The 26,619-nt window shown below is 40.3% G+C and overlaps 2 protein-coding genes across 2 annotated transcripts in view; one reads left to right on the top strand and one right to left on the bottom strand.

Annotated features, from left to right (window-relative positions):
- CCDC146 (coiled-coil domain containing 146) overlaps positions 1-5,205 on the bottom strand; it is a 70,429-nt gene extending 65,224 nt beyond the window's left edge. The window contains exons 1-3 of the mRNA XM_052680791.1: positions 5,172-5,205; positions 4,427-4,511; positions 3,412-3,497 (exon numbers count right to left, since the gene is read on the bottom strand). Coding sequence (XP_052536751.1) covers positions 3,412-3,497; positions 4,427-4,511; positions 5,172-5,205 — 205 coding nt within the window. The remainder of the gene's footprint in view (positions 1-3,411; positions 3,498-4,426; positions 4,512-5,171) is intronic.
- Positions 5,206-5,760: 555 nt separating this feature from the next.
- The window catches only part of FAM185A (family with sequence similarity 185 member A), a 41,333-nt gene continuing 20,474 nt past the window's right edge, over positions 5,761-26,619 (top strand). The window contains exons 1-4 of the mRNA XM_052680917.1: positions 5,761-6,202; positions 12,192-12,301; positions 15,140-15,232; positions 21,396-21,534. Coding sequence (XP_052536877.1) covers positions 5,836-6,202; positions 12,192-12,301; positions 15,140-15,232; positions 21,396-21,534 — 709 coding nt within the window. The 5' untranslated portion in view covers positions 5,761-5,835. The remainder of the gene's footprint in view (positions 6,203-12,191; positions 12,302-15,139; positions 15,233-21,395; positions 21,535-26,619) is intronic.

Raw genomic sequence — 26,619 nt, 5'->3', positions numbered from 1 at the left:
TTCAGGAGTCTTCTCTGCATATCAGGGCTTACTTCAAAAGTAAATCAAGTTCTTTATGGCTTTCTTTATCTGAGTTTTGAAAATCTGTTAAATTGGAGACTTCAGCTTCTGCATTATAAAGAAAACCCCAAGGTAGAACTATTGCAGGTTTCCTGTTGTCTCCATAGTACTATACAAAGAACTTGTCTCCCCTCATCTCCAGCCACATGTGCCACTCTTTGCAGCATCTCCTGATCTTGTGGGGTACCAACACACAGAACAGGAGCCCCTTTGCAGAACATAGAGTTCTTGAGGAAAAGACGTGGTCTGACGTGTGTGGGTAATATCATTATTCATGTTCATAAGTCATTGCATGGTCATAATGAACAAAAAAAAGAAAGAAAAAGAAAAAACAAAACATCAAAGCCATACAAAATGCAAAAATGTGGTATAATATCTGAGAAGAAGAGGCAGATATATAATGAAATCTGGCACGCAGAAGTCTTGCTGTGCCATAGCAAACACAGGAGAGACAGAGCTTGTTTGTAGAGCAAAATATAGAGGGCAGGGGAGACAGAATATGTATGGAGGAAATCAAGCATTTCTTCACAAGTTCTCTATAGTTGGCCTTAGATGCAGTGGACAGACAAATCACAATTTGGTATTTCAGTTCAAAATGTGGGGAGAAAGGTTGATTCTGACTGCAAGTGTTCACCCAACTCTGACAGTTCTAAGGTAACTATTATGTAAAGCAACACTTGCAGAGAACATTATTTTCTGCTGCAGTAATGATAGAACAGGATCCTGACAGATGATAAAATGCTGAACTCACATTAAATTATCTAGTCTTGTCAATGTTCTCCTTTAAGAAAATCCTTTTTGTTATAAATAAAAAATCCACAATAAAAATGAGGGAAGTTTTTTGTGAGTATTTTAATAGTATGCATCATGTTTCTCCTGATGAAAGAACAGGAGTTTTGCATTCCAAAGTCAGAAAACAGACAGCAGAACGTGATTTCTTTTTACAGCTGTGATGGGAAAATGATATAAAAATGTTTTGTTTAGCATAGCCACTTCTTGAAAAATCACTTGTCTATAAAGGTGGACCACAAATTGTCTATAAACCACACTTTATTCAGCGCTGTTTAGAATTCCTTCAAGAACAGTTTGACTTTTAGAGAGATTTCAGCAGTTGTATTTGCTTATGGAAAAAAAAAGAAAAAGCAATTTCATGGTCACTCCTGAAGGAGTCAAAACATTGTGAAACAGCTGTAAACATCACCAAGGCCAAGAAATAATTCTGAAGCACTGTACATATACACAATTATAAAATGAGACTTGCTTCTCATCTACAAAATTGCTGAATATTTGAGAATACACATTTCACCTTTATGGCTGCTGTTGCTTTACTTGTGCCTCTGCACAAATTTCTGGAAGAAATGAGAAAGAGTGAAAAACGCAAGAGGAAAAAGCTCCAAGCAGAGCAATGCCAAAGACTGGGAGCTTCACCTGTGCAGACATCTTTATTTACAATTTACATGAAACAGACTTAATGTGTGTGAAAAAATACCCAGGTTAACAGCTCTTCACAGTTTGACAACCCCAAAAATGTTTTCACCAGAGATTCCATTTTGCTGAGCAAAAGGACAACAAAATCTCCTGAATCTGAAATGCTTGTAATATAATGATAAGATGCAAATCATCAGACAGAGGAAAACAACTAGACAGCCTTGGCTACTGTAATAAACACTAGTCTCCATTGCTTTTCAAGAAGGAAGGGAACAGATTTGCCTTTTCAAAATATTAGCAAGCAGTACTGTAACAAAAGATATGTGAAGTTTAGCATTCTTCAACTATCCACTATATAATTACATTTAAAATCCAATTCGAGAAAATCGCATACACAGAGTTTAAAAAAACAAAGTGGAAAAATAGTATTTTTGCCATATCTGATAAACAGTTTAATTCAAATAGAAATGAAAGCTGAAATGATTTCTAAATTTACAGAGTAGTTCAATAAACATGGATGTTCTTAAACAGAAGAACTGCAAATAACACTGAGGCCTTGAACCAGCACAAAGAATTGCTGAGGAAGAGAATTACAAGTCTGTTTTAGAATCCAGGTCATATCTTGTGAAATAGCTTCAGGACAGCAATAAAAGTCTGAATGCAGATTCCGATGATGAACTCCAGCAACCTTACAATTCTCTCCAGCAGTCAGCAGTGTTAATACAAAAGCCAGAGAAGAGTATAGAAGGGTCATGTTTAGTTGTACTGGCTCTTTCTAAAATGACAACTGCAAAAAAGTAGTAACATTAGTGAAAGCAGTAAAATTTCATTCTGAACATGAAGATATAAAGCTCTATGTATGAAGATGCATCAGCTTTAAGACTTACTAAGAAAGCACCAAATTTACAAAAGTCTCTGCTGGGGGAACTATATTTCATTAACGCTTTACACTTTGTCTTAATTGTGTTATCTCACAAAATAGATCCATTACAGTTAAGCCAAATTAGTTAAATTGGTGTAGACTGACATTTAAATACTCCAAACCACTAAAGGTTTTCTTGTTTCATACAAGAGCACAAAGCTAAGGTTTGGGCAAGTTTAAAATAATAGGTGTAAATCCACACTAAGTTGAACCAAGGCCATAGACATGGATCTCCTTCCTGAGCCAGTGACGTCAGTGGATGCTGGGTACCACTGCCTTCCTTTGCAGGAAGAGATACCTTCCTTCTCCCTCAGTGCTGACCTGCTGGAGGAATGGCTTTAGGACCATTTTTCAGACAAAATCAGCTAAGGAAGCCTACTATTTTTAAGCCAATGGTATGAGATAAAATGGCTAATTTTGATGGAATTTAGTCAAGGAGCACATTCCCATCTGTCCTGCTGGCTGAGAGGCAGCACCCAGAGCAGTGAGACAATGAACAGGACCTCAGCCAAGCTACTGGGCATGACACGGGATATTTATCCGCACCTCCATGTAGCTTAGTTTTGCATACAAATGTTAAAAAAAGAAACATGGCTCTGCGAATGAGACAACTGGCTTAGTGTTTAGTCAGAAAAAAAGTTACTCAATTCAGCTGGAACACCAGAGCAATGATACCTAGAGAGACCAAAGCTGGTCTAGCTCATCATACCTCCAGCCAGCACTGGGTGCCAGTGGGCAGACAGAAGAATCCATCAGTGGTGTTTTCCTGAACTTATGCTAAATTGTCAGCGTCTGCAAAATCTGACAGAATGGAGTTTCTCATCTTACCTCTGCGTGACACGCATCATCAGTTCTTTTTGTTTGTTTTGAATCTGGCTCTTTGATGTCTCCTAGTTCTTTTACTGGATGGGTCACTGAATAATCTCAACCTTTCAATGCCACTTGTTTTCCAACACAGTCTCTCTGGTAATCCCTTCCCTAGGCAGAACAACTCAACCTACCTGCTGCTACTGGTAATAAAGTCCTTCTCTGCCTTCTGCTGTCTTTGTCATCCTTCTCCAAGTCTGTTCCAGCTCTATCATATCCTCTTCAAAGAGAGGGACGAGAAAATATTGGTAATATAGGAGTACAGGGGATTTATTCAGTGGCACAGTGATTTTCTTTTCATTTCTTAACATCTTATTTCCTAATGCTTCTTTCCTATAGTTAAAGCTTACAGTCTAGTAAATAGCAGGACCTCTGTACTAACTGGGCAAAGCTTCAGCTCTAAAGGCTGTGTCTTTAAAACACAAAGCTATACTAACATTAAGCAAGAGCTGAAATTAAAATTACATAGTTACAATAGGTTATTTATTATTCCATGCAATTCAGAGTACTTTGATTAGACATGTGACTACATAGACAACTACTCTGGGGAGATGTTAACACATTGCATACTTTCAATTGCTTAACAATTCTGTTATGAATTCCATTATTTCTGTTTGTTTTCAAGTCCCTGCTGTTTAGGATGGAATCACCCTGAGCCACCCACAGGCTTCATCTGCTGGAGCCATAGTTAGATACGGATGATTTGAATGGTGAGAATTGTCACTTCCTTTTTTACTTGGTTTCCATGAGGAACTTGATTTCCTCAGAAGATTTCTTGTAGCATGACAAACAAAAAACAACCCTGAAATCTAAGCCTGTGCCCTCTCAACCCTGAGAAGAAACCGTTTCCATCACTACACACACATTGAAACACCAAGCAAAAAAAAACAAAACAAGCTCTGCCTAACCACCAAGCGCTACTCATGATTTGAAAATTCTGAGGGCTCAAGGAAAAGTGGCAGTTCGGAAACATATAGAAAAATATAAATTACCCACCACAAAAAATAATTACAATAATGCCATGCAAATATTCTACAGTGGAAATGCATGGAATTTTTAATAAGCTTAAAAACTTATGTCCTGACACTAAAATTCTTAACCCTTAGCTGAAGAAACATAAGTGAACAGCCAGCTCTAAGCGAGGCTAACCTTGTCCAAGCACCGGGTGTTAAGTCAAAAGACAGGTTCTTGTAGATAGGAACCTCAACACGAGCTAACACCAGCAAGAATACTCCTACAGGGAGGATTCAATATGAAATGGAATCAGTGTTACAGCCATAATAGACGAGGGCTGCTCTGAAAGCAGAGCCTGCTAATTTGTTATGTTGGCCTATAATGTCAGAGGCAGATGTTGGTGGTATGGCAGTAAAATTTGAACCTTCCCACCAATATTCTGTCATATTTTGTTGCTGTGCAATACGTGGCAGCAAAAGGGCAGTCTTGTCAGCATCTGAGATGGCAGTATGTACAAAGCAAAAACTGAATTCCTCCTTGTGGAAACAAGGGCACCCACTGACATTCATCGATGATTGCTGAGCATTTATAGAGACCAACCAGTGGCGCTGAGCACGGTGAGGCGGCGGCTGCTGCGTCCCAGCAGCAATGTGTGAGCGGCGCCCCACCGGGAAGGGGCGGCCAACCTGTTGCGTCTGCTGCCACCTAGCGGCAGTGCCGCACACTGCAGCTCTGTCCCGGCTTCCCTGACAACTCGTACAATTAACTTTTTCTTTCTCCCTTTCTTCCTTTCTCCCCTTCCTTTCCTTTCTCTCTATCTCTCCTTTCCTTTCCCTTTCCTTTCATTTTCCCTTTCCCTCTCCTTTCTCCTTTCCTTCTTCCTTTCTTCCTTTTTTCAAAGATCGGCAATTTCTCAAATCTTGGAAAAATTAACTCATACCCTTCCACACGTCCCAAGATACTTGTTGCTGCATTTTCCTCTCGGCAGAGCTCTATTTCTCCATACTAAACCAGCACAAGGCAGATTGGACCTTTCTATGCTTCGTTTAACGATTTTTGAGATGAAACACGGAGCAACGCCCGCACCCCCACTTCCCCATTATAACTATCCTACACTGCAGGCACTGAATACTGAAAAAGCTTTTTTAACTGAACTCAGCGGCTCCCCACTTGCTTGCCCTCTCGGGATAACTGTTTCACGACACATTTGTAGAGAACTCAGTAAATTATCCCCTCGGGGACCGCGAATTGCTGCTGCTGCTGCTACCGCCGCCGCCCGACCCTACCTGCGCGGCGCACCCGCCTCGCGGCGTCCCGCTGCTACGGCAACACGGACCCGCCCCCTCCTGCTCCCTTTGCCGGCCTTCCTCTCATCCTGGCTGCCGATTGGTCTCAGCATCCTTCCCGCTGACCAATACGAGAAGAACACGGCTGCGCTGCGCCCTCCTCCCTCTCTCCTCAGCCAATGAGCACGGCGAACCGGCAGCGCCTTCCAGCCGCCGGCGAACTACGACTCCCAGTAGGCCCCGCGGCGGGCGGGGCGTTCGCCGACGGCCGCCGCCTGTTTACCGAAGCGGTGCCGGACGGGCAGTGCTGCCGGCACCATGCAGGCACTGTCCCCGCGCTGGGCGCCGTTCGCACTGAGGGCGGCGGGCGGGTGGTGCCGCGGCTGCAGCGGCTCCGCCGAGCTCGGCGGCCCTAAGCCGCTGAAGGAGTGGACGCTGGTGGTCGGCCCGCGGGGGCGGCTGCGGGTGCGGCTGCCGTGTCAGGTGAGCGTGCGGCCGCTCGACCCGCAGCGCTACCCGGGCGCGGACCGCGTGTTGATCACCGTCAGCGGCGTGGAGCGGAGCGCCCGCCGCCACCTCGAGCACGTCAGCGTGCGCTACGACGAGGCGCTGCAGCTGCTGGCCATCGCGGCCGAGGGCATGGACGGCAAGGCTGCCGTGGACGTCCGGACGCCGGGGAAGTTCGGTGCGTGACGGGGCGGTGGGGCTCCGCCGGGGCGGGGCTGTGATGCGGCGTGCTTTGGACTGCCGGTCGTGCCTGAAGGGTAACTAATGCGGGGAGCTGAGATTCACCATGACTCCTCGGCATACCAAAAGAAAAGTCGTTTGTTTTGTTTCGAGTGGTTATTCAAGGCTCTGTGTCATCTACTGCCTTGATGCAGCAGATGATGTGCTATGCCATGCTATGGGAGTGGTGAATAATCCCGTCCGATATAAGCTTCGTATGTGTCACCTGTGAGTTTCTAGGCCGCTGTGTTATGGTTTTTTTTTTTGGTCACCACTTCTCCAGGCTTTTATGGCAAAGATGTGCTGAACCTTTAATCTGTTTACTGTTACCTTCTTTGTCTCAGGACAGCCATACTGATTGCTCTGATGAGTACAGCTGGCTCATTGCTGTGTTCAGCAGTTAACTCAGGGCAGAATAAGAACTGGACAGGCAGAAACAATGCTTCACCCAGGAGTACTCTCAGTTGTCAGCTTTCATGGCCAGTTACGGACTCACAGAGGAGCTCTGGGAAGAAGTGCTTGTCTGTGAAAAGCTGATTGACAAACTTCCTGTCCTCTGACAAAGAGATTCACAGAATCACAGAATGGCCAGGGTTGGAAGATACCTCAAGGATCACGAATCTCCAACCCCCCCACCACATGTAGGTCCACCATCCTCCCCATTTAATACTAGACCAGGCTGTCCAAGGCGCCATCCAATCTAGCCTTGAACACATCCACAACTTCTCTGGGCAGCACCTCACTACTCCTGTGAAGAATTTCCCACTGACATCCAACCTAAATCTTCCCTCCCTCAACTTAAAACTATTTCCCCTTGTCCTGCTGTTATCTCCCCTTTCAAAGAGTTGACCCCCCTCCTGTTTGTAGCCTCCCTTTAGGTATTGAAAGGCCGCAATGAGGTCACCCTGCAGCCTTCTTTTCTCCAGATTCATTAGATGTGCCATTGAATTTCCTCTGATTTTTATCATGCAGGTGTACAGTTTGTCAATCAGCTTTAAGTACTCTGAATAAGTCAGTTGATGAACCTGGCTGTTTGTACTTGTTTCTAAATTCATCAAGTGTTGGGGATAATTCATCATTTATAGTTAAAAAAACAGAGAACAAGTATAGAAGTAAAGGCCTTGTCAAAGCCTTCTGAGAATCCAAGTTGGTTGTTTCTAAACAGCTATTGTCTGTTGATTGCCTCTTTTACTGAACTGCAGCAACATTAGGTGGCAGAAATGCCCTCTCTATCAGAATTCTGTAGATTTTACTTTCTTTTCTTTTTTTTTTTTTTTTTTTTTTTTTTTTTTTTTTTTTTGAGTTGTCTATCTGTTATGTTCTTATGTTTTTTGTTTTTTGTTTTTTGTTTTTTTTCCTGGCTGGCAGTTATAAACATTACTTTGACTTCTCTATAGCTCATTGATAGGGTTCCTCCCAGGAATACAGTCAAACCAAGATCCTTCATCTGATTAGGCTTCACCTATACTTCATTTTCTCCGGGGTGTTTCGTGCTGCTCCTTGTTACTCTCTTACGGAGTGCAAGGAGACAATTCATTGTGTTAAGACCTGGAGGATCTCAGCTTTGATGAAGAGTTTCAGTGTGTGGAGCCTCTTCTAAAGTTTTCAGCATTGAATTCTAATACAAAGAACTCATTTAGCCTTTGTCCTGTTTTTGAGATTATATTCTTATTATATTTCGAACATCACCAGCTCTGCAGACAGTCTCATATGATAGTCTTTTTCCTTTTGACATTCTTGAAATAGGCTTCACTAACTTTTAGGTCTCTAAGCTAATTGTTCCGCTTAATGTTGTGGGAAGATCATACAACTCGAGTGTCCTATACAGTCTGGGTTTATAGTCAAATTCTGCTACTTGCTGTTGGTTACATCTTAATTAGCATGATGCTGTTGTTGTCTCATCATGCTGTTAATCAGAGATATTCAGAGATATATTTCCTAAAATGCAAATATTTTTTGTACCCAGTTAAGTAGAATTGCTGCATGTCAGTAAGGTTCCACTCTGTGTCCTCTCGGTTCTGGTTTGATTTTCTGGGGTCCTCTGAGTTTATGTTTGGGTTTTTCCTCTCCTTTGGTTAGGAAAGAAGTGTTTTGTAAGCAGATATCAGTGCATCAGCACAGGATCTTACTCCTTGGAAGGTGTGCCTCAATCTAGAATGTATCCTAGATGGCTCTAGACTCACAGAGTCACTGAAGTTGGGAAAGATGCTCAAGGTCATCCAGTCCATGTGAACATTCTGGCTTATCTCCGTGCTTCCTTGAGTGCATGAGGATGTTGACAGCAGCCTGTGCAGACTCTTTTATCTCAGCTCCCATCTGTCAACTGTAAGAAGTTGAGTAGTTTTTACATTATGTCTTTCCAGCATTCTAGCTAGCTTTCTGGTTTTGGAAGTGTTTCATAGCAGCTTTAGCAGTTTAGGTTGGAGCTTATTCATGAAGCTCCAACATACAACCAAAAGAACATGTGCAGAAGGTGCTAGATGACAAGTTTAAATACGTACTTTAACCCAGAGGCAACTTAGCCTTATTGGCCTGACTACTAAGTGACTCTGTTTCTGTCTCAGTGTCTAGTCTTGTATTGGGCAGTCTTTCAATATAATACACAATCTGATCGTCCTCTCTGACACATTTAGCCTGCGTAGATGACAGATGGCAATTAATTTCCCTTTAGCAGAATTTGTATTGATTTATTTTACTTCAGCTTACCTATATTTTAATTGTTGACTTCAGGGGCAGTGTGTGTATATAGGTGTAGGTTGTGAGTCTGCTCTTCATGCAAAGCGAACTCAGTGTCTTGGTATCTAGAATTGCATGTGCTGTTTAACCTTGAAATCCCCTCTTTCTATTTAGTATCCTAAGGTAAACAAGCTGCCTTCTCTTCCTATATAGTTATTCTGTTCTTAGAATCATAGGATAATTCAGGTTAGAAGGGACCTCAGATGTTTCTAGTTCCAGGTTTTGAAAATCTCCAGGGATGAAGATTATACAGGTTCCTTCAGCAGACTGTACCGATGCTCTTCTCTGCTACATCCTGCTTACAACACAGGCTTCTATGCTAAAGTCATGTGGGAGAACCGTGAAGCTTGAAATGTGGCAAGGCTTCACTGAGAATACCAGCACTCTGTCCTCAAGGGTATTCTGGGGCTAGGCCAACTTACAATCCACTGTGGTGTTTTTTGTTGTGGTGTCAGTTCTCTCCTTGGAGAATTCAATTCTTCCACATTAGTTTTATGAAAGCCCCCATAGGATCACTTTCAGTTTTAGCTAAATAATGTAGATTCTTTATCTTTTTCATAAATGTTAACGGAAAGCAGATATGAACGTTTTACCCACATCTTGCTTTTCTTAAGCGTAAACAACCATTGAGTAGGGAAGCAAAGATTGCTCACACTTACTAAATGTGACAGACTTGCAAGCTCAGAGTAGCAAATACTGAGGCTATCACAATAAATGAAGCTGAATGATTTTAACATGTATATGCATGTAATGGTAAGCTTCCTCTGTGAGCTGAGAATTGGATCAGTACCATAAAGTACTTCCTGTAGTTCAGTGCTGCTGAGTCACTTGGATGTAGGCTGGTAAAGTGTTTAAATACAAAAGCTAAAGGTGGTGTTTCTGAGTACCCCTGCCTACGTTCCCATGCTAGTGGTCTGTTTTCCCTGCGCACATCAAGGTGTGGGTTGTTTGCACCTCAGAGGTATGTGTTCTTCAAGGTTTGTGTGGTGGAAGTTGGCAGTCAGTGCCAACTTGGAGCTTTGGCACTGAAATTATATCCTCCTCCTTGTTTGAGGTTTCATTAGCAATATTATCCAGCTCTTAGCCTGCTTTTTTTTTTTTTTTTTTTTTTTTTTTTGAGTCATTTGTTCACAAGACAGCAGCATTCCATTCCTGCTAATTTTTTCCTAGATCGAGGCTAGCAGTGCACTGTGACTCTGTGAAGGATTAAGATGGTGTGTTTGCAGGCCAGGAATCCTGTTTTTCTTGACAACTTACACTTGAACCCTCAGACTAGTATTGAAGATCCATGCCAGAAGAGGACATCTAGGATTACATTTCTAATATAGTTTTCAAATAACTGCCAGAATATACCTTGCAGAATCATAATCTTTTATTATTAAAACGGACTTAGCAACCTCTTCTACCAGCTCCCTTAGCACCCTCACGTGGATCCTGTCTGGCCCCAAGGACTTGTGACAGTCTTTTTGACAGAAGGGATGAGAGCTGGAGGTTTACCATGCTGATAGAATTTAAAAGTTTGCATAAGCAAATCACTTTTTGTAATCCCTCTCTTCGCTGAAAGCGAAGTAGCAGAAGTCTTGCACATAGGCCATTCCAAGAGCAGTTTTCTGGTGAGTGAATAGAGAATTTTGAGCAAGACAGCTTGTATTTCAAAAACCATTTTGTTTTCCTTTTTGTCTTCAGGTTTGTGCCGTGCAGGGACATGCTATTTCAAGCTCAGGTATCTGAAAAGTGCTTCTGTTGGTGTCTCTCTGGGAACTACCTTTAAACAATTCAGCTGCTCCCCAGGAAATACAGCATCCCAGAAAAGTTTTATCTGCCTGCCTTGGCAACTTCAGAACCAGCAGATCAGCACTGATCAGATGGAAAATTGCTCAAATACTACTCTGATATTTTTAGTCTGGTGAAAATGTCTAGGCTTTGGCCATTCAAACATTATAGTGCTGGCTCTGCAGCCTCTGACGATTGCCACCAATCACACTTGTCAGATCTTACGCTTTTACATGCTTCAAAACCTCTTAAAATTGGCTTGAAGTTCAAGAAATATTCAATTAGATAAAATCTCAGTCACTATATCTCTACCTTGGAGGACTGTACATCTCCCTGTTCTATGAGTAGAGTAAGGGAAAAAGGTGTACAAACAAAAGGCTTTCTGGGAAACCTGCCTATCCAGTCCAGCTCTGCTGGCCCCTTTCTGATGAAGCAGTGGCCTTCACGTAGTGTGTGTATCCTTCACTAAACTTAACCTCTTAGCTTGCCGTGGCAATTAAATCTTTAATTTTTTTTTTTTACTCTCACTTATTTTTCTTCCTTTTTCCATAGAACAAAATAAACTCTTGCCAGAGTTTATGGTGGTCATTAATGTAAATGATTGTTAATACAGTCAGAATTCCCTGACTGCAGGTTCTCACATTTCTCCCTGTCCTTTGAGTTCATCCTTGATCTTAAGTGGCACAAAAATGCTGATCTGTGTGGAACATTCTGAGCCCATGAATTGCTTACTTGATAATCAGATTATCTACAGGACTCAGGAACTTTTTTTTTATGAGAGCCGATGAATATTAGTAAGGTAAGGTGATTCAGGCTCTGTCATGCCAGGAGAATAAGTCAGGCCTTCCAGAAGGGTAGGGGGGGAATGATGCACGTGAACTCCTCTATACCTGTTTTTATGTTATGCTGTTGAAGCAATATGGGTCTAAGAAGACTAACAGTACAAATACAGCATCTGCAGTTGAGTTCTGTTACTCTGTGTATGGTTTTGAACAACTTTGTCAGCCTTTCCGCCCCAAAACTATGGGATAGGAACAAACTATGGGAACAAACAAACTATTCTACCATGTCTAGGTAGAATTGTTAGTAAATATGGAGATGAGCGTGGCTATATAGTAGTGTGGAGTGTGGGAATGTCTTCTGTGTGTGTGTGTTTTCATGTATGTGAAATTATAGCTTCGCGAATGGGCCACACACTGCTGATTCCTTGCCGGTCACTCTGCCGCTTGTAATGTTCAGCCAATTTTCTCTATTGGTTGCTGATAGTAATTAGTTGTACAGTTGAAAGGATGGCTGAACTTAGCTATTAGATTCTTTATATTAGAGAAGCTACTATCTTTATCCTACTCTGTATAGTTGCTCTGTATTGTGATCAAGTGCTGTATTTAACAGATCTGATTCTTGCTGTTCTGTTGCTAATGAAGCTCTTTTAATTCTAGATTTGGATATCAAAACATCAGGAACGGGCTGTGTGAAGGTTCAGAAAATGGAATGTGATAACTGCAGAATAGAAACTGAGAAGGGGACTAGTGTCTTGCAGTCAATAAAGGTATGATGAACCCTTGTCTATGCCATCATTGTTTCAAAAGGCACTGTGTGATGGAGTATAGTACAGCAAAGTGCCGAATGCCAGCTCTACGGGTGAGAAATACTATGGTATTTCTAAGTATTACTGTGTGTGGGTAGCACTGTGTCTTCATTTATTGCGTACCATTACAATGCTAAGTCAGTAACACTAAATAACATGAAGTAAGAAGTCCGGGCAACTTTGATAGCTGAAAGCTACTGGAACAGTGGCAGCAGTGAACATCATTTCTGCTGTGCTCCTCCCCTACTGCACTCTCCCTCCAAAATAAAAATGCTGGGAATTCCCTTCTTTGGACAGCAGACTTAATAGTTATGTTTGCATAGATGGCGCTGTGAGGTACCTCACGGTATGCCTCGTCAATTTTTTTTTTTCCTGTGGGATATTATTTTCTGAATTCTGATGTCTCAGTGCTTTTGAAACTCCTTAGATTAATGTGTAACTTGAAATGGAAATTACATGTCCGAAGTACCCAACTGAATATACCGATAAACACCGTGTGTGACATAGCTGTGAATGACCTTGATTTTCTTGATCTTTCAACTTCACTTTTGCTGACATGCTTTTGTGGAAATAATCAAAGAATATCCAATGTAAGTGCTGTTTGGAATAAATTTCACTTGAATAATTGAGATTGCACCCTATTTTTATTTTTTTACTTCATTTTCCCTCTGGAGTAATTCCTTTAAGTATTTCTGAGATATGAAAAGCCTTTCAACATTTTTCTGTACAATAAGAGGTAGTTACGTAGCGTGCAGCTACGTAAGTGTGAAGTTCAGTGGTAATTCAGTGTACCATAGAGCTAGAGTTACTCCATAGCCAGTGAACTAGTCTGTCTGTATCTTCCAGATTCTAATTGACCATATTAATCTTTGAAAGTAACTAAAGTTTGACAAGCCAACAGTGCTGTATGTAAGAGATATTCTGAAGGTTTAGTTAAAAATGAGGACTGTATATTAACAAAAAAATAACACAACCAAAAACCATGACAAACTGCATAATATAAGAAACAAAGCAATTTTAGCCAGCGTTATTGATAGTAATCGCAGGATATCATCAAAATTGCTGAGTTTTTGTAATGTTGAGTGAAAGTTCTCGTCCCTCAAAGTTCTATTACATGTGACGAGCATCTTTTGATACTTGAAAGATAAGAGATTTGAGAAAAGTTGAATTTTAAAAATGGAAGAATCATGGTTTTCTAAGAGACTTCAAGCAACAGTGAAGTGATGCTCGCTAATGAACTGAAAAGAACACTGTGAAGTAGGCAAAATGAGGCTTCTGAGCCCTGCTCCTCTGTGTTCTCACTGTAGTCTGGAGGAGCTTAGTGTTGCTGTTTCTTCTCCATCAGCTCGCTGAGCCTGCTTGATTTGGAAAATAAGGAAAATGTAAGGGAAAGCAATAAGGAGAAAGTATAATCCTTTCCCTGTGTGTGCGTTGCAGTGTTGGTGACCACAGGAAGCTTCTTAGCTCCTTTAGGCTCCAGATGAGAGGAATGACCTTGTCCCAGAAGGCAGAAGTCATTTAAAATGCAAAGAATTGAAAGTGAGCTGGGGATTTCAGTTGGAGTACTTGTTAAATAAACCTTCAGTAGCTTGCAAGAGTCTGCTTTCTCAGTTAGTTACCCTAAGAGTTCTTGTGAGTTGTGGGTGGATTCTGATTGATCTACCTGTTGTTTTGGTCACTGTGACTGCTTCAACATTTTCTACTACTGAAGATGTTGCCAGTCTTCTTGGTTTCTTGACTATGAAGTAGCAGGTTAAAGAATTTGAATGAGAATTACCAACCATCTTGGTTTTTGCAGGTGCAAGCAATTGTCTGTTTACAACATCTTTTTGTGTACAGTCAATTTTGTCTAACCTATTTTTAAGAAACATAGTTCTGAGTTTTGCTGTAACTCAGTTTTCTGGTGTAGGTTTAAGATTTATATCCTGTAGTAAAAAACAGAGTTCTTAATCTCATGGGCTTTTTCCCCAAGATTCTGAAAGTGCTTCAGACTGGATTTTTTAGTGCAGTACAAGACCTGATTCTGCCACGTGGATAGAGTTATTTCATCAGAATGTATGGAAACAATAAGAATTCATGAATTCCATGTTGGGAACTTTGATTTTTTTTTTTTTTCTTTTCATTTTTTGTGATTTTTTTTATGTCTTTTTTTTCTTCCTTCTCCCTTCTTAAAATAGTTGCTTTCCACTCTGAAGATCACTTTTTCTATTTGTAGTCTTTCTGAGAGTCTTGTAATTTGTGGTAAATCTCTTGTTTGAATGTAGTTTGCTTACATTTTCCTTTTTTTTGGATGGGTATTTTGTGGTATTTTTGTTTGTCTGATTTTATGCAGCAGCCAGAAGTATTTTGACTTCTTGGCTTCTTTATGGAAGATTTGAGGCAGTAACACAGATATTTGTAAAATACTGAACTTTACTGTGTATTTGAGTGAAACACAGCAGGATCTGGTTCTATTTGGAGGCCTAAAGTTAGTTAGCACTTGGACTACGTCGTATAGATTTATGGCTGTACAAACTACTCCAAGCATAAGCACTGAGGGTTGCAGCCAATCTCAAGAAACAAACAGAAAAACACAGACGCAACACTGCATTGAGAATAAAGTTGCACTTGGCAGCCTTCTTTCACCTGTGTTTCTGGTTAGAATACAAGATGTTTTTAGGTTTGAATGCTTTGGAAGCAAGCAACACATCTGGCAGTTCAAAAGAAAACAGGTTGATAGAAGTATAAGTTGTGATACAACTTGTAAAAGGAGATACTTCGTGGTTGTCCTAACCATGTGAATTTAATTATTTTTTTCAGAGCCATAAAATCGATATACGAACAAATGGTGGCAAAGTAATCGGTCTTGGAACACTCTATGGAAATACAGATATTCATGCAACAGGGAAAGGTGTAAGTAAGAATTGAGGCTTTCTCACCAATCACTTATTCAGCTTGTCTGTTGCAAAATGATGACATTTTTAAGGGCATACACTGAGGAATGTTTAATGATCATCGCTGGCTGATTGTCATTTCAATGTTAACTTATATTTGTCTGACTACACTACCTGATATAATGCTTTGTTTAGATAAGGTTCTATAAAAAGGCTCTGTAGAAAGAGGAGTAATGGACATGTTATCATTCTGTCACCACTTGAGGCTGGGCTAGCAGATACAACACGTGTGAGGGCCTACAAAATTAAAGCTGGAGCTTTTTAGTTGGCTGATGTTTAGGCACTTGGATTCTGCAGTAGGCACCTAGGTTTATTGTAGTGTCTCATATCAGGTCGTTATTCATGTGCACATACTTTTCACCTCCAGCATTATATGATTTGTAAGAGTAGAAAGTTCTGTATATTTCTTTGCATCAGAGGAAGCAATCACATCTAATCCTGCTATGACCTGCAGTGAGAAGAACCCTGACAGCAGGAAGTTTCAGAGAAATAACCTTTTTTTTTCAGCAGATGGCAGCAGGAGACAAGCCTGATACTACCGTAATTTGGTTTTCTTACCACTAGCGGTCGATTCTTCATTATTTAGGATAATGCAGAGCTAGGATTCCCATGTGATGTTTTCACTGCTGATCTGGTTCTTAGGCTCAGCTTGAATTATAATTCAAGCCATTGTAATATCTGTGCAACTGGTTACATTAGGATTCATTAGATCTGAAGCATTGCTATGTGAAAGCATGGAGCCAGTTCTGGAAGTAGCTTGGTTGCTTGCAGAGCTCTTGTCAAAATCAGTGAGTACCCTTAAAACCAGCTGGAAGGAATCAGAAAGAGTTCAGGTAGCCTTCTCTAGCCTACGGTAGAATTGAGACCAAGCTGGTAAGATCTTGCAGTCCAAAATTGCCTCTGAGGTGCTGTTTGATGGTGTTGCACACCTGGTCATTCAGATTCTGTGGTCACATGCTCACTTAGGTAGAGCCAGCTGTGAGCTGTTCTGAACTGCTGATGAAGAGTAGACTGCCAACATTAAATTACCTGTGTTTCTTTTCAGTGGATGCTAGCCTTCCTGTTATGTAGAGAGGAACCCTAAGGCTGCTCTAGCCGAGCTATTGCTATTTCTTTATGAACATTATTTAATCCTAGCAAAACCTGTCAGCATAAAGCAGCATGGATAGATTCTGACTACAACGTGCTGTCATTGCCACTGTTGGACCGATCAGTGCAGATCAGTTACTAGTCCCTTTGGGCCTTCTTACTAAGTCAGTGGACTCCTTTGGGCCTTCTTACTAAGTCAGTGGACTCCTTTGGGCCTTCTTACTTTCCAATGGTAAGTAAGTATTTCATGCTATTTAGAGAGTGCTTTGGCCACCATGGACTCATGCTCCTCACAACCTACTAGCATGGTGGTCATCTTTCAATTAGTTGCATGTTGCCTGGTCATTTGTCCCAGAACTAGTTTGTTATGCCACTGGAATCCATGCAGTTCATTTCAAATAGCAGCTTAATCGTGCTGATCAAAATATGTAGGGAGATGAGATCTAGAGCTACATGGAAGTACATGTAATGGTTTTGCTTTTAATTCTTAATATCATTCATCTGCTTTTTTTCCCACCCTCAGACATCCTGTCCTGAAAAAATAAAAAACTTCATGAAGATTAATCTGAAATTCTTATTTGTGATCATAAATGTTTATATACTACGTAATATTGTTAGAAGTTGCTCCTCTGTTTGCAAAACTGAAGTAACTTAGGTGCAGTAAACAATTTTTAACAGGAATTTGTGGCTATGGAACAACTTAAGTTAGTGTTACTGAACTCATTTAAAAAAAATTGTTGCATACTTAGGATATCAGGATTTCTTCTCTCACTTGGCAACTTCAGTTAATAATCAGCTTAGATTACGTCTCCCATGTGTGATTGCATGAGATGTTTCTTCCATCAGTTGCGGTCATTGTGTAGCAATGGCTCTGTCAGCATTTCCAGGCCCTCCTGGAGCTGGGGAGGGGAAGGATGTGGTGGAAGACATTGAACACATGTGAGAGAATATTCTTAAGGTGGGGAAAAGGAGAAGCTATTTGTAAAATGTTTGACCAAGAATAGCATGAAAAAGCAAAGCCAAGGAAAACAGAATATGTGAGGAAGGAGTTGTTCGTCTTATTTTAGCAAGGTGCTAGTTTTCATCTTGAAAATATGTTCAGGTGTGAAAACATATTCAACCAGATTTATGATGATAGGCTGACTTTTTTTCTTTAAAGGTCAAGAAACAGATGGAACTTGAGCATGCGGTCAGTAACTGTAACTCTGCAGCTTTACCCCAAAGGGAGGGAGATTTCCCAGAAAACCTGGCGGCTCGATGGACAAAAATAATCAAATCTGTTTGACTGGGGAGTCGTTAGCTAATCTGTCTGTAGGGACTTTCCTCTATCACTTATTTAACAGAGTCAAACATCTGTGTTCTGCCAAAAAATCACAGGACTTGAATAATTTCAGATTGAAAACATATTCGATCTCAGTAAAAAGCAACCCTACCTTTTTTTTTTTTTTTTTCCCCATGCTTTTCCTATCTAGAATATTTTGTCTTTTGAGCAGTCTTATTTTTTTTTCCCCAGATTTAGTTTATTTTAAAGCAGATTTTCATTGCATTGGTGGCTTTTTTCAGTGAAATGCTGTCCATTTACTTCTGTTTATCACGTACTTAGATTACTTATCTTATTGCTTTGGATTTTCAAGAGATAAGTGCAACTGATCTATCAGTGATCAATGAGCTTGTTTAATGAGGTGCCTCATAAGGTATTTACCTTACTATGTTATTGTTTTAGCTATATTAATATTTAGGCAATAGGTGCCTCTAGGCAGTTGATTTGCACCCGAACTGAGGGTTGCTCTGAAAGTAATACCTCCTATCTTATTACACTGGCCCACAACATCAGAGGCAGATGTTGGTGGTATAGCAGTAGAGGTTGAACCTTCCAGCCAATATTCTGTTATGTGTTGCTGCTGTGCTGGCAGCAGAGGGCAGTCTGACAAAATGGTGTCTGACATGGAAGTACGTGCAAAGCAAAGGTGTGAAATTGAATTCCTCCATGTGGATAAAATTGCACCCTTTTGGCCAAGGAGACCAAAGACAGAATTAACATAATGAGGTGGTGGGTGGTGCATTTCAGCAATGATGACAGCACCACGAAAGACAAGCTATGTTCTGGATGGCCATGCACAGCTGTCATCCTGTGAAATGAAGAGCGTCTCAATCAGCTTATCCATGTGAATTGGATTACAACTGGGGGTTTGTGTACAGAGCTGAATATCTGCTTCAGTGTGCTGGAAACGATGGTAACAATGTTGGAATATCACAAAGGTTGTGTTGGGTCTCACAAATGTGCACAAAGAAGCAAAAGGAACACCACCTGCAAGTTTGTCAGGACCTACTGAACCATACAAGGCTGAAGGCAGCAGCTTCATGGATTGCATCATTACCAGTGATGAGATGTGGTTTCTCCACTATGAGCTGGAGCCAAAACAGCAACGTGTGGAGTTAGTGACATGTGAATTCTCCATGGAAGAAAATGCTTCAAATGCAGCCCTCAGCGTGTGAAGTGATGTGTACTGTCTTTTGGGATAGTAAAGTGATGATCCTTCTGGATTTCCTCCAACTCAGACAAACCATCAACTCTGACCACTACATTGTGACACTGGCTAAGGTGAAGGCTTGAAATTCTGGAGTCAGCCCTGTCTTAGTTTCAGCTGGGGCAGACTTGTTTTAGTTTGTAGTGCCTGGTATGATGCTATGCTTATATTTTTGGGAAAAAAAAAACAAACCAGCAATGTTGATAACTCATTGGGAAGGGACAGGGTGAGCCAATGACTGTATAGTGCTCAGCTGCCTGCTGGATTGAACTGCAACAAGGCCAGGGAAGAAGACAGCCTTTCTCTTCCAGTAAGAAAATGCCATGCTCCATACCAGTTTGAGGCTGTGAAACACACTGCCAACCTTGACTGGGCTTTCCTGGACTGTAGTCCAATTCAGTGTCTTCTGACTTCCATCTGTTTGGGCTGATGAAAGATGACTGCATGGCAATGTTTTCCTAGCAGTTGTGAAGCAGTGGGTCACCTCTGCTGGTGCAGATTTTTATGAGGGAGGCACGTAGGTGCTTGTTCATCTCTGGCAAAAATGCATAGCTAATGGTGGTGTCTGTGCTGAAAAGTAGTGTTCTTCAGCTGAGAATTTGCTCCCTCAAGCAGCATTGTTGTGCTCTTTGTTGTAGTTTCCTGGGAAATAAATATGAGGCATTGCTTTCTGAGTGACTTCTTTATTTTTTTTTCCAAAAGTCATGGCTAGCTCTTAATTTTGTCCTGTTGATGGCAGGAATGGCTCTGCAAAAAGTGATTCTGTGCATTGCAAGTTGTTCTTAACTCCCTGCAGAGTAGGTTAAATTGTTGATCGTGGATGTGATAGTGGCTTTTCTTTTACTTGTTGCTTTGGGCATGTGCCTCAGCTGTTATATACTTTGTCATCCTCAGGGCCAATGACTAAGGGAATAGCAGAGTATTTTGTGTGAAGGATGCAGTTAATTTTTTTCGATGTCTCTACTGTTAAAGTTTGATTACAAGTGTCAAAATTCAAATTGCTGTCACTTCTGTAGCAACAGGTTGCTGTAGCTTCAAATTATGCCACCTTAATATCATTTTCAGTTTGCTGTTGATGCTTAGATTCTGTAGCATTGCTATAAAAGCAGCGGTATCTACAGGGATTGTAGATGCTGGCTGTCACATATCTATAATTCTAGCACCACACTTCTGTAATCAGAATTTCTTGCAGATTAACACTGTTTATTACACTATGTGAGATGTACTGTGTATTCTAGTGTTATATAATGTAAAATGTCCTTACTGCGAGGCTCCATTCTATAACTTTGCTTAAGGGAAAAGGGCCCCATAAAACTTTTTATGTATGGAGTGCTATGATCACAGTATAATTTAGCTGTGATGCGGTCCCATGCCAAATCAGTTTCTTTAGCTAATCTCTTGTAACACAGTATTGTGTGGAATCTGTGTAATACTGGTTTGTCAGAATCTCTCTTACTCCTACTCTGTATATAACATAACAAGGAAAGGGGCAGCAGACTTGCTTTTTTTGTACTGGCTTTTTTTCCAGAAGATGATAATGTTAAATTGACAACATGAATTTCAATTGACTTAAGGCACAGCTTGATTAAAAAGGCCATATGTCATTCCATGTGATAATAATTTTGTGCAATTCACTTGAATTTGGTATAAGCAAAGTAACAACAAAATGTTTAAGTATGATATGACCTGTCATGTGAATCATGAATCAAGTTTAACTGAAGAAGAGTAGAAGTAGATTACATGGTAGTCACATATGAGAATGCAACTTGTTCTGTTCAAATGGGCTTAGATTGTATCACGGCTAGTTACTTGTATGTAGGTAACTCTTATCACTTTTTATTCCCCAGATCTATCCATAGTGCAACGTTTGAAGCGTTCTCCCTTTTCTCCATTTCTGCTGAAAAGAAACAGATGCTGTCACTTGTTTTTAAGGCTTTTTGTAGCTTGGGGCTTACCTCCAAATATGGAGGACAGTAAAATGAATGGTTTTGCTGATTGTTAGCCACAGCTAAGGGCAGCTGTGGCTCTTTTGTAATCTCAAACATTCACCAAAGCTGTGCCTACAGGGTGAACAAATTACAGCTCTTTGTGCAGATTTTTATGTTAACAAGAAAGCCCGTGGGTGTTTCGGTATTTGGTGCCAGAAAACTTGATTCCCAGTGCCTTAAGTGTCCTAATGATGCATGAACATTAAAGTAGTAGCTTTAATAATGAGAGCTAATTTCCAAAGCAAAGGTTGGTTTTTTGTTTTTTTTTTTGTTTTTTTAAAATAAATTGAGCTTTTCTTTCCATTTATCTGTTATTCACTTGTCTGATGGATGCAACAATTCATAGAAATGCTGTAAAGAACTACCAACTTGTTTGTCAGAGCTCTTAGATGAAAATATTTGTAAAGAGGAGCTTTGCTTGTTCTGCACCAACAATTATCCATTTATTTTCTCCTAATTCTGTTATTTCACTTTGCCTTTTCAAACCACTATGTTTTCCATTATTTTTATTTCTTAGAGCGTGAACATAGAGAAGCTGCAGGGGGCATCTATCAACATATCCACTGAAGATGGGCTCCTGAAAACTAAGTATCTCTATGCAGAATCTTCATCTCTCTCTTCAGTAGCAGGTGATATTCTGCTGGGAAGTATTCATGGTAAGAGCTGAGTTAGGGAAATTCTGTCAAAAATGTAGCTGCTTTGAAGGTATTCATAATGTTCACAGTAACAAAAGGACTAATGCTGTAGTCTATCTCTGTATAGTCAGCTGTGCACGGTATGTGAGCAAAGCAATCCTGTATTTGCTAGGTACTTAATTGAGAAGGGCGAACTTACCACATATGTTGTATTTATTTTTGAAAAGAATTTTGTAAGCACACAAATGGAATAGGAAACAAACATAAAACATATACTAATGAGGTCAAAATATTTTTCAAAGAAGCAATGACAATTATACTAAAGAAGACTATTTTTGCTAAAATCTTTGACATACAGCCAAGTTCTCTAACAAATCTTCATAGAAGCTGTACGATCTACCTTACCTATGAGTAAAATAAAGCAGTCTCTTTCTGTCTGTGTACGGACACTGTATAGTAACAGAGTGGTAACAGCTTTTGTTGTCTGGGGGAATGGAGGAGGGTGTCTCTCATCCATCTGCCCTTTACTGTCATTTATCTAGAACTTAATTTATTAATTTATTTATTAGTCTTTTGATATAAACAGTAGTCAGCATTGTAACCTAATGTTTATTTTTTCTAATTTGATGAAGTTCCCTGACTGTACCGTAATGCAATTGTGATGATTTAACAAGTAAAGCAAAGTGGAAGATGTTACAGGCTGTGAAAATTACTGAGGCCCATCCAAGTTCAGGTTTCTAGCTATACATTTATAAGCAATTTGCTGCAATTTTTAGCAGTTTTCTGTTATCTTGTTCCAGAAATGATTCTCCATTGTCCATTTATAGTAGACAAAATTGTTTTCTAAACCTGTGAAGTAAAGTTCACTTCAGCATGCATAGGCAGAAATAATGATTGTTTTGTTGTATTTGTATAACGTGTGGGCTGTTCTGCTACTGGTACTTCCAGCCAGTAAGCTGTTGAGGTTTTTGCTTTTTCTTCTGACTTCTGTTAGTTATGCTTTTGTGGAATAATGAGTTTGTGTTCATGCCTCTGTGCACATCTAGGAGTTTGTTTTATCGTGATACAAAGATGAAATAACAGCTGTTGTTAATGACATACCCCCTTTGTAATGCTTCATTATAATTTCACTAAGGAACAGTGTGAAAGCAAGTTCAACTTTTTCAAAATTATGCAAGATATTTCTAACATTACTTCAGAGTTATTTTCATGAGCAGTCTACTAAATGAGACTGGAACACCTAACAGTATTTTAACTGTTTCTTTTAAAAAGAAATAGTTTATAGTTAAGAAAAAGTTTATGGTTTTCACACACACAACTCAAATTTCACGGACCTGTGTGAGTCCTGTTTTGTAGTTGAAACCTGGGTTGTATAATCCTAGTGGCTTGAGTTGAAACCTTGGCTCTGGAAGGGCCTGAACTGAATTAAAATTAGGAAATGAAAGACTAGAAACAACTCTAAAGAAATACTACAGTGATCGTGTATTATAGACCTCAAGTAATCCCATAATGGTAATTCTGTCTTCAGTACTTTTGCTCTCCAGTGCCTCAGATTATGGAGGCATGAGCATATCGTCAGAAGATAATTCCCTATCACAAAAAGACACATACACACACACACAGTACACCACCAGAATAGTACAAAGAAGTAGGAGACAAAAGTCTGTCTTGGCCTTTTCTTATTAAACAAACTGAGTGTGTATTATGTCTACATAAGTCTTACAATGCTGAAATTACCTGGTGGTTTTGCTAGAGAATGAAAACTGCTTTTTTACAGAGCACCTGTATTACTGTTAGGAGGGTGAATACAAGTAGTATTAGCACCTGACTTCTAATTTATTAGCTTGATTTCTTAATGTCTGTGAGATTTTATTCCTTCTCTCAGTGCAAGACTGTTGTTTGTACTTTTCTAGTTATTAAAAATCTAAACAGAATTTCAAATTTTACTTAGTTATGCCATAAGCATAACTTTTATGTTAAATTAAAAATGCTTGTCTGCAGGGGTGTATATTTTCACTCTTGCTAGGAGGTATGTGAATGATACTGTCTCAAAATTACAGAATAGGCAGATGGACCATTTGGTGGATAAGGAGTGGGCTGGATGGTTGTGCTCAGAGTTGTGGTCAGTGGCTGAATGTCCAGGAGAAGACCAATGACAAATGGTCACTGCTGGGATTGTGACCTGCGCTGTTCGCATCCTGGTTGACAAGATGGATGGTTGGATTGGGTGCATCCTTAGCAAGTTTGCTGACAACGCCAAGCTGTGTGGTGTGGTTGACATGCTGCAGGGAAGGGATGCCATCCAGAGGGATTTTCTCTCGCATGAGAGGTGAGCCTGGGCCAGGCTCATGGGCAAGTGCAAGGTCCTGCAGCTGGGAAAGGGCAATCCCAAACTCAAATACAGGCTGGCTAGAGAATGAGTTAGGAGCAGCTCTGAGGAGAAGCTTGGGGGTGTTGGTCGATGAGAAACTCAGCATGACCCAGCAGTGTGTTTACAGCCCAAAAAGTGAACCATATCCTGGGCTGTATCAGAAGGGTGAACAGCAAGTTGAGGGAGGTGATTTTTCCTCTCTGCTCTGCTCTTGTGTGACCCCCACCTGCATTACTGCCTTCAGCTCTGGGGCTCCCAGCATGAGAAGGATATAGTCCTGTTGAAGCACGCCCAGAGAAGGGCTTTGAGGATGATCAGAGGGCTGGAGCATCTCTCCTATGAAAGCTGGCTGAGAGTTGGGGTTGTTCAGCCTAGAAAAAAAATAAGGCTTTAAGAAGGTTTTGTATTGGCTTTCTACTGCCTAAAGGGAGCCCAAAGGAAAACTGGATGGGGGCTGTATTTATGGGGTTTGTAGTGATAGGACAAGGAGTAATGGCCTTCAAGTAAAGAAGCGTAGGTATGGATTAGATATAAGGAAGAAATGCTCCAGTATGAAGGTTGTGAGGCACTGGCACAGGCTGCCCAGAGAAGCTGTGGGTGCCTCATTCTTGGACAGGCACAAGGCCAGGTTGGATGGGGCTTCAAGCAGCCTGATTTTTGGAAGGCTGATTTTTTGCCTGTGACAGGGGACGTGGGACTAAGCAATCTTTGAGGTTCCTTCCAGCCCCAACCAATTTATAATTCCATGATTTTGCAGGTCACTGCACCTTTTTACGTAAGAGCTAACTAACTTTTATTCAATTAGACAGTTAGAATGAAGTGTCCAGAAATATGCTCTTATAGAATATTTTGGAGCTGACGTCACTATATTAAGATGCCCTTAGAATGGGGGATTTTAGTTTGCATGGAAATATCATTGAATGTACATGTTTGTTTCTGTAGTCTAAGCTACAACTGAAGTGAAGGGATTAAATGGTCCCAGTTTTGCAAGGAAACATAACAGTGGAGGTAGGATGATATGCATGTAGGCATTCTTAATTCCTCTTCTGCATGCTTCATCAGCTTAACTCAGCTTCCTTGAGAGTCACTGAAACAAACAGAAGAAACAGAAATAACATAAAGTGATGCCCTTATTTATATTCCCAAAGCTGGAATATTATATATAAAGAATATATATATATACTTTTCTCCTTGGACTTGCACTGACCCTGTCTTGCAAAACTATATAGTCTCAAGCTTTTCGTATGTGGTGGAAAAGATAGCTCTTCAGAAGAAGAAAAACAAATAAAAACTACTAAGCCACTGTAATAAATTTTCTGTTGAAACTATTAGGTCTTAGACTTTTCAGTGTTTGACTAAAATACACTTCTCTGCACTATTTGTGGACACAGCAGGAAACTCCCATCTCCTTTAAAAGTAACTTCTGTTCTAACTAGGTGTTTGAAATCAGCCTATCACTCTAATATGTGTACATTATGCAATTTTAGTCATATGCAATGTGACAATGTGTTTGTGATTGATATGATTCTGATTTCTAAACATTTAATGTTCTTCAAGGAACTGTTTAACAAAACAGAAGGGAGAAAGAAAACCACAAAAACAGAGCGGCAAATCCACAAGTCCTATATGAGTGCTATATTCAGATTGTGTGTAATCTCTGGGAGTTGCTGGCTGATGAAATGCTAGGGTTGTTTTGTAGATTGTATAAAAGTAAATACTAGTAATGATAAGATGGGGAGAAGGATGAGGTAATTATTGTGTGCTCTAAAAAAAAAAAAAAAGCAAAGTAAAAACCCAACAATGAAGCCAAGCTTCTTTCAAATCCACTGAAAAATTGTTATGTTTCAAATGTAATTTGCAGAACAGCTCAGTATTTTGTGCAGTAAGTGCTTGAAACAATGAATTCGAGACTATTGATGATAGGATTCTTTTCTTGCTTTCAGTTCGTGGGCTGCTAAAGAAAACATTACAGATCATACAGTGGAATGCATTTTACCCTAATGACTATATAATTACTGTATGATTACGGAAGACAGGAGCAGAACTTGATCAGGATCTGGAAACTTCTGTGAATACTATGCCTTGTTAAATTAGACTAAATTACTGTGATCAGCTTTTCTTTTTATTTTGGTTTGTTATCCTTCTGGGACAATGAGGGAGTAGCAAGAGTGAGCTGTCACGGTTCAGTTTTTTCACTTAAAGCTTTTCTTCTGATGCAGTAAGCATGACATAAATGGAAATATGAGAGCTTCTACCAACTTTTAGATTGTTAACAGAAGAGCCACCCATGCTGTTATGAGGTACATCCCTCATCCTTCCACATATCTTGGTGCTTAATGTGATGTGGAAGGAATGTTTATTTTGAGATTTACTGATAACAAACCAGGGCCAGTTGAAAGTAAGCACTGGGAATAGGCTCCCCAGGGAGGTGGTTGAATCACCATCCCTGCATGTGTTTAAAAAGTGTTCGGATGTGGTGCTCAGGGGCATGATTTAGTGGAGGGCTGTTTCTTAGGGTAGTATGGTTAGGTTGTGGTTGGACTCGATGATCTTTAAGGTCTTTTTCAACCTGAGCAATTCTGTGATTCTATAATGCAGGGTCAGTAAGAGACCATTCTGTGTCGTAGGCATTCTACACTCTTGTTTGATTTTCCAGTCTGCACAGTACACTCAGATCTCACTGAATTCAATGAAGAGCGTTGTCAGTGGGTTGTTATATATGTAATAAGAGAAAG

Source organism: Tympanuchus pallidicinctus, unplaced genomic scaffold, assembly GCF_026119805.1.
Source record: "Tympanuchus pallidicinctus isolate F22 unplaced genomic scaffold, pur_lepc_1.0 scaffold19, whole genome shotgun sequence".
Taxonomy (NCBI): domain Eukaryota; kingdom Metazoa; phylum Chordata; class Aves; order Galliformes; family Phasianidae; genus Tympanuchus; species Tympanuchus pallidicinctus.
The sequence above is the reverse complement of the archived record's forward strand: the minus strand, read 5'-3'. Positions and strand labels throughout refer to the sequence as shown.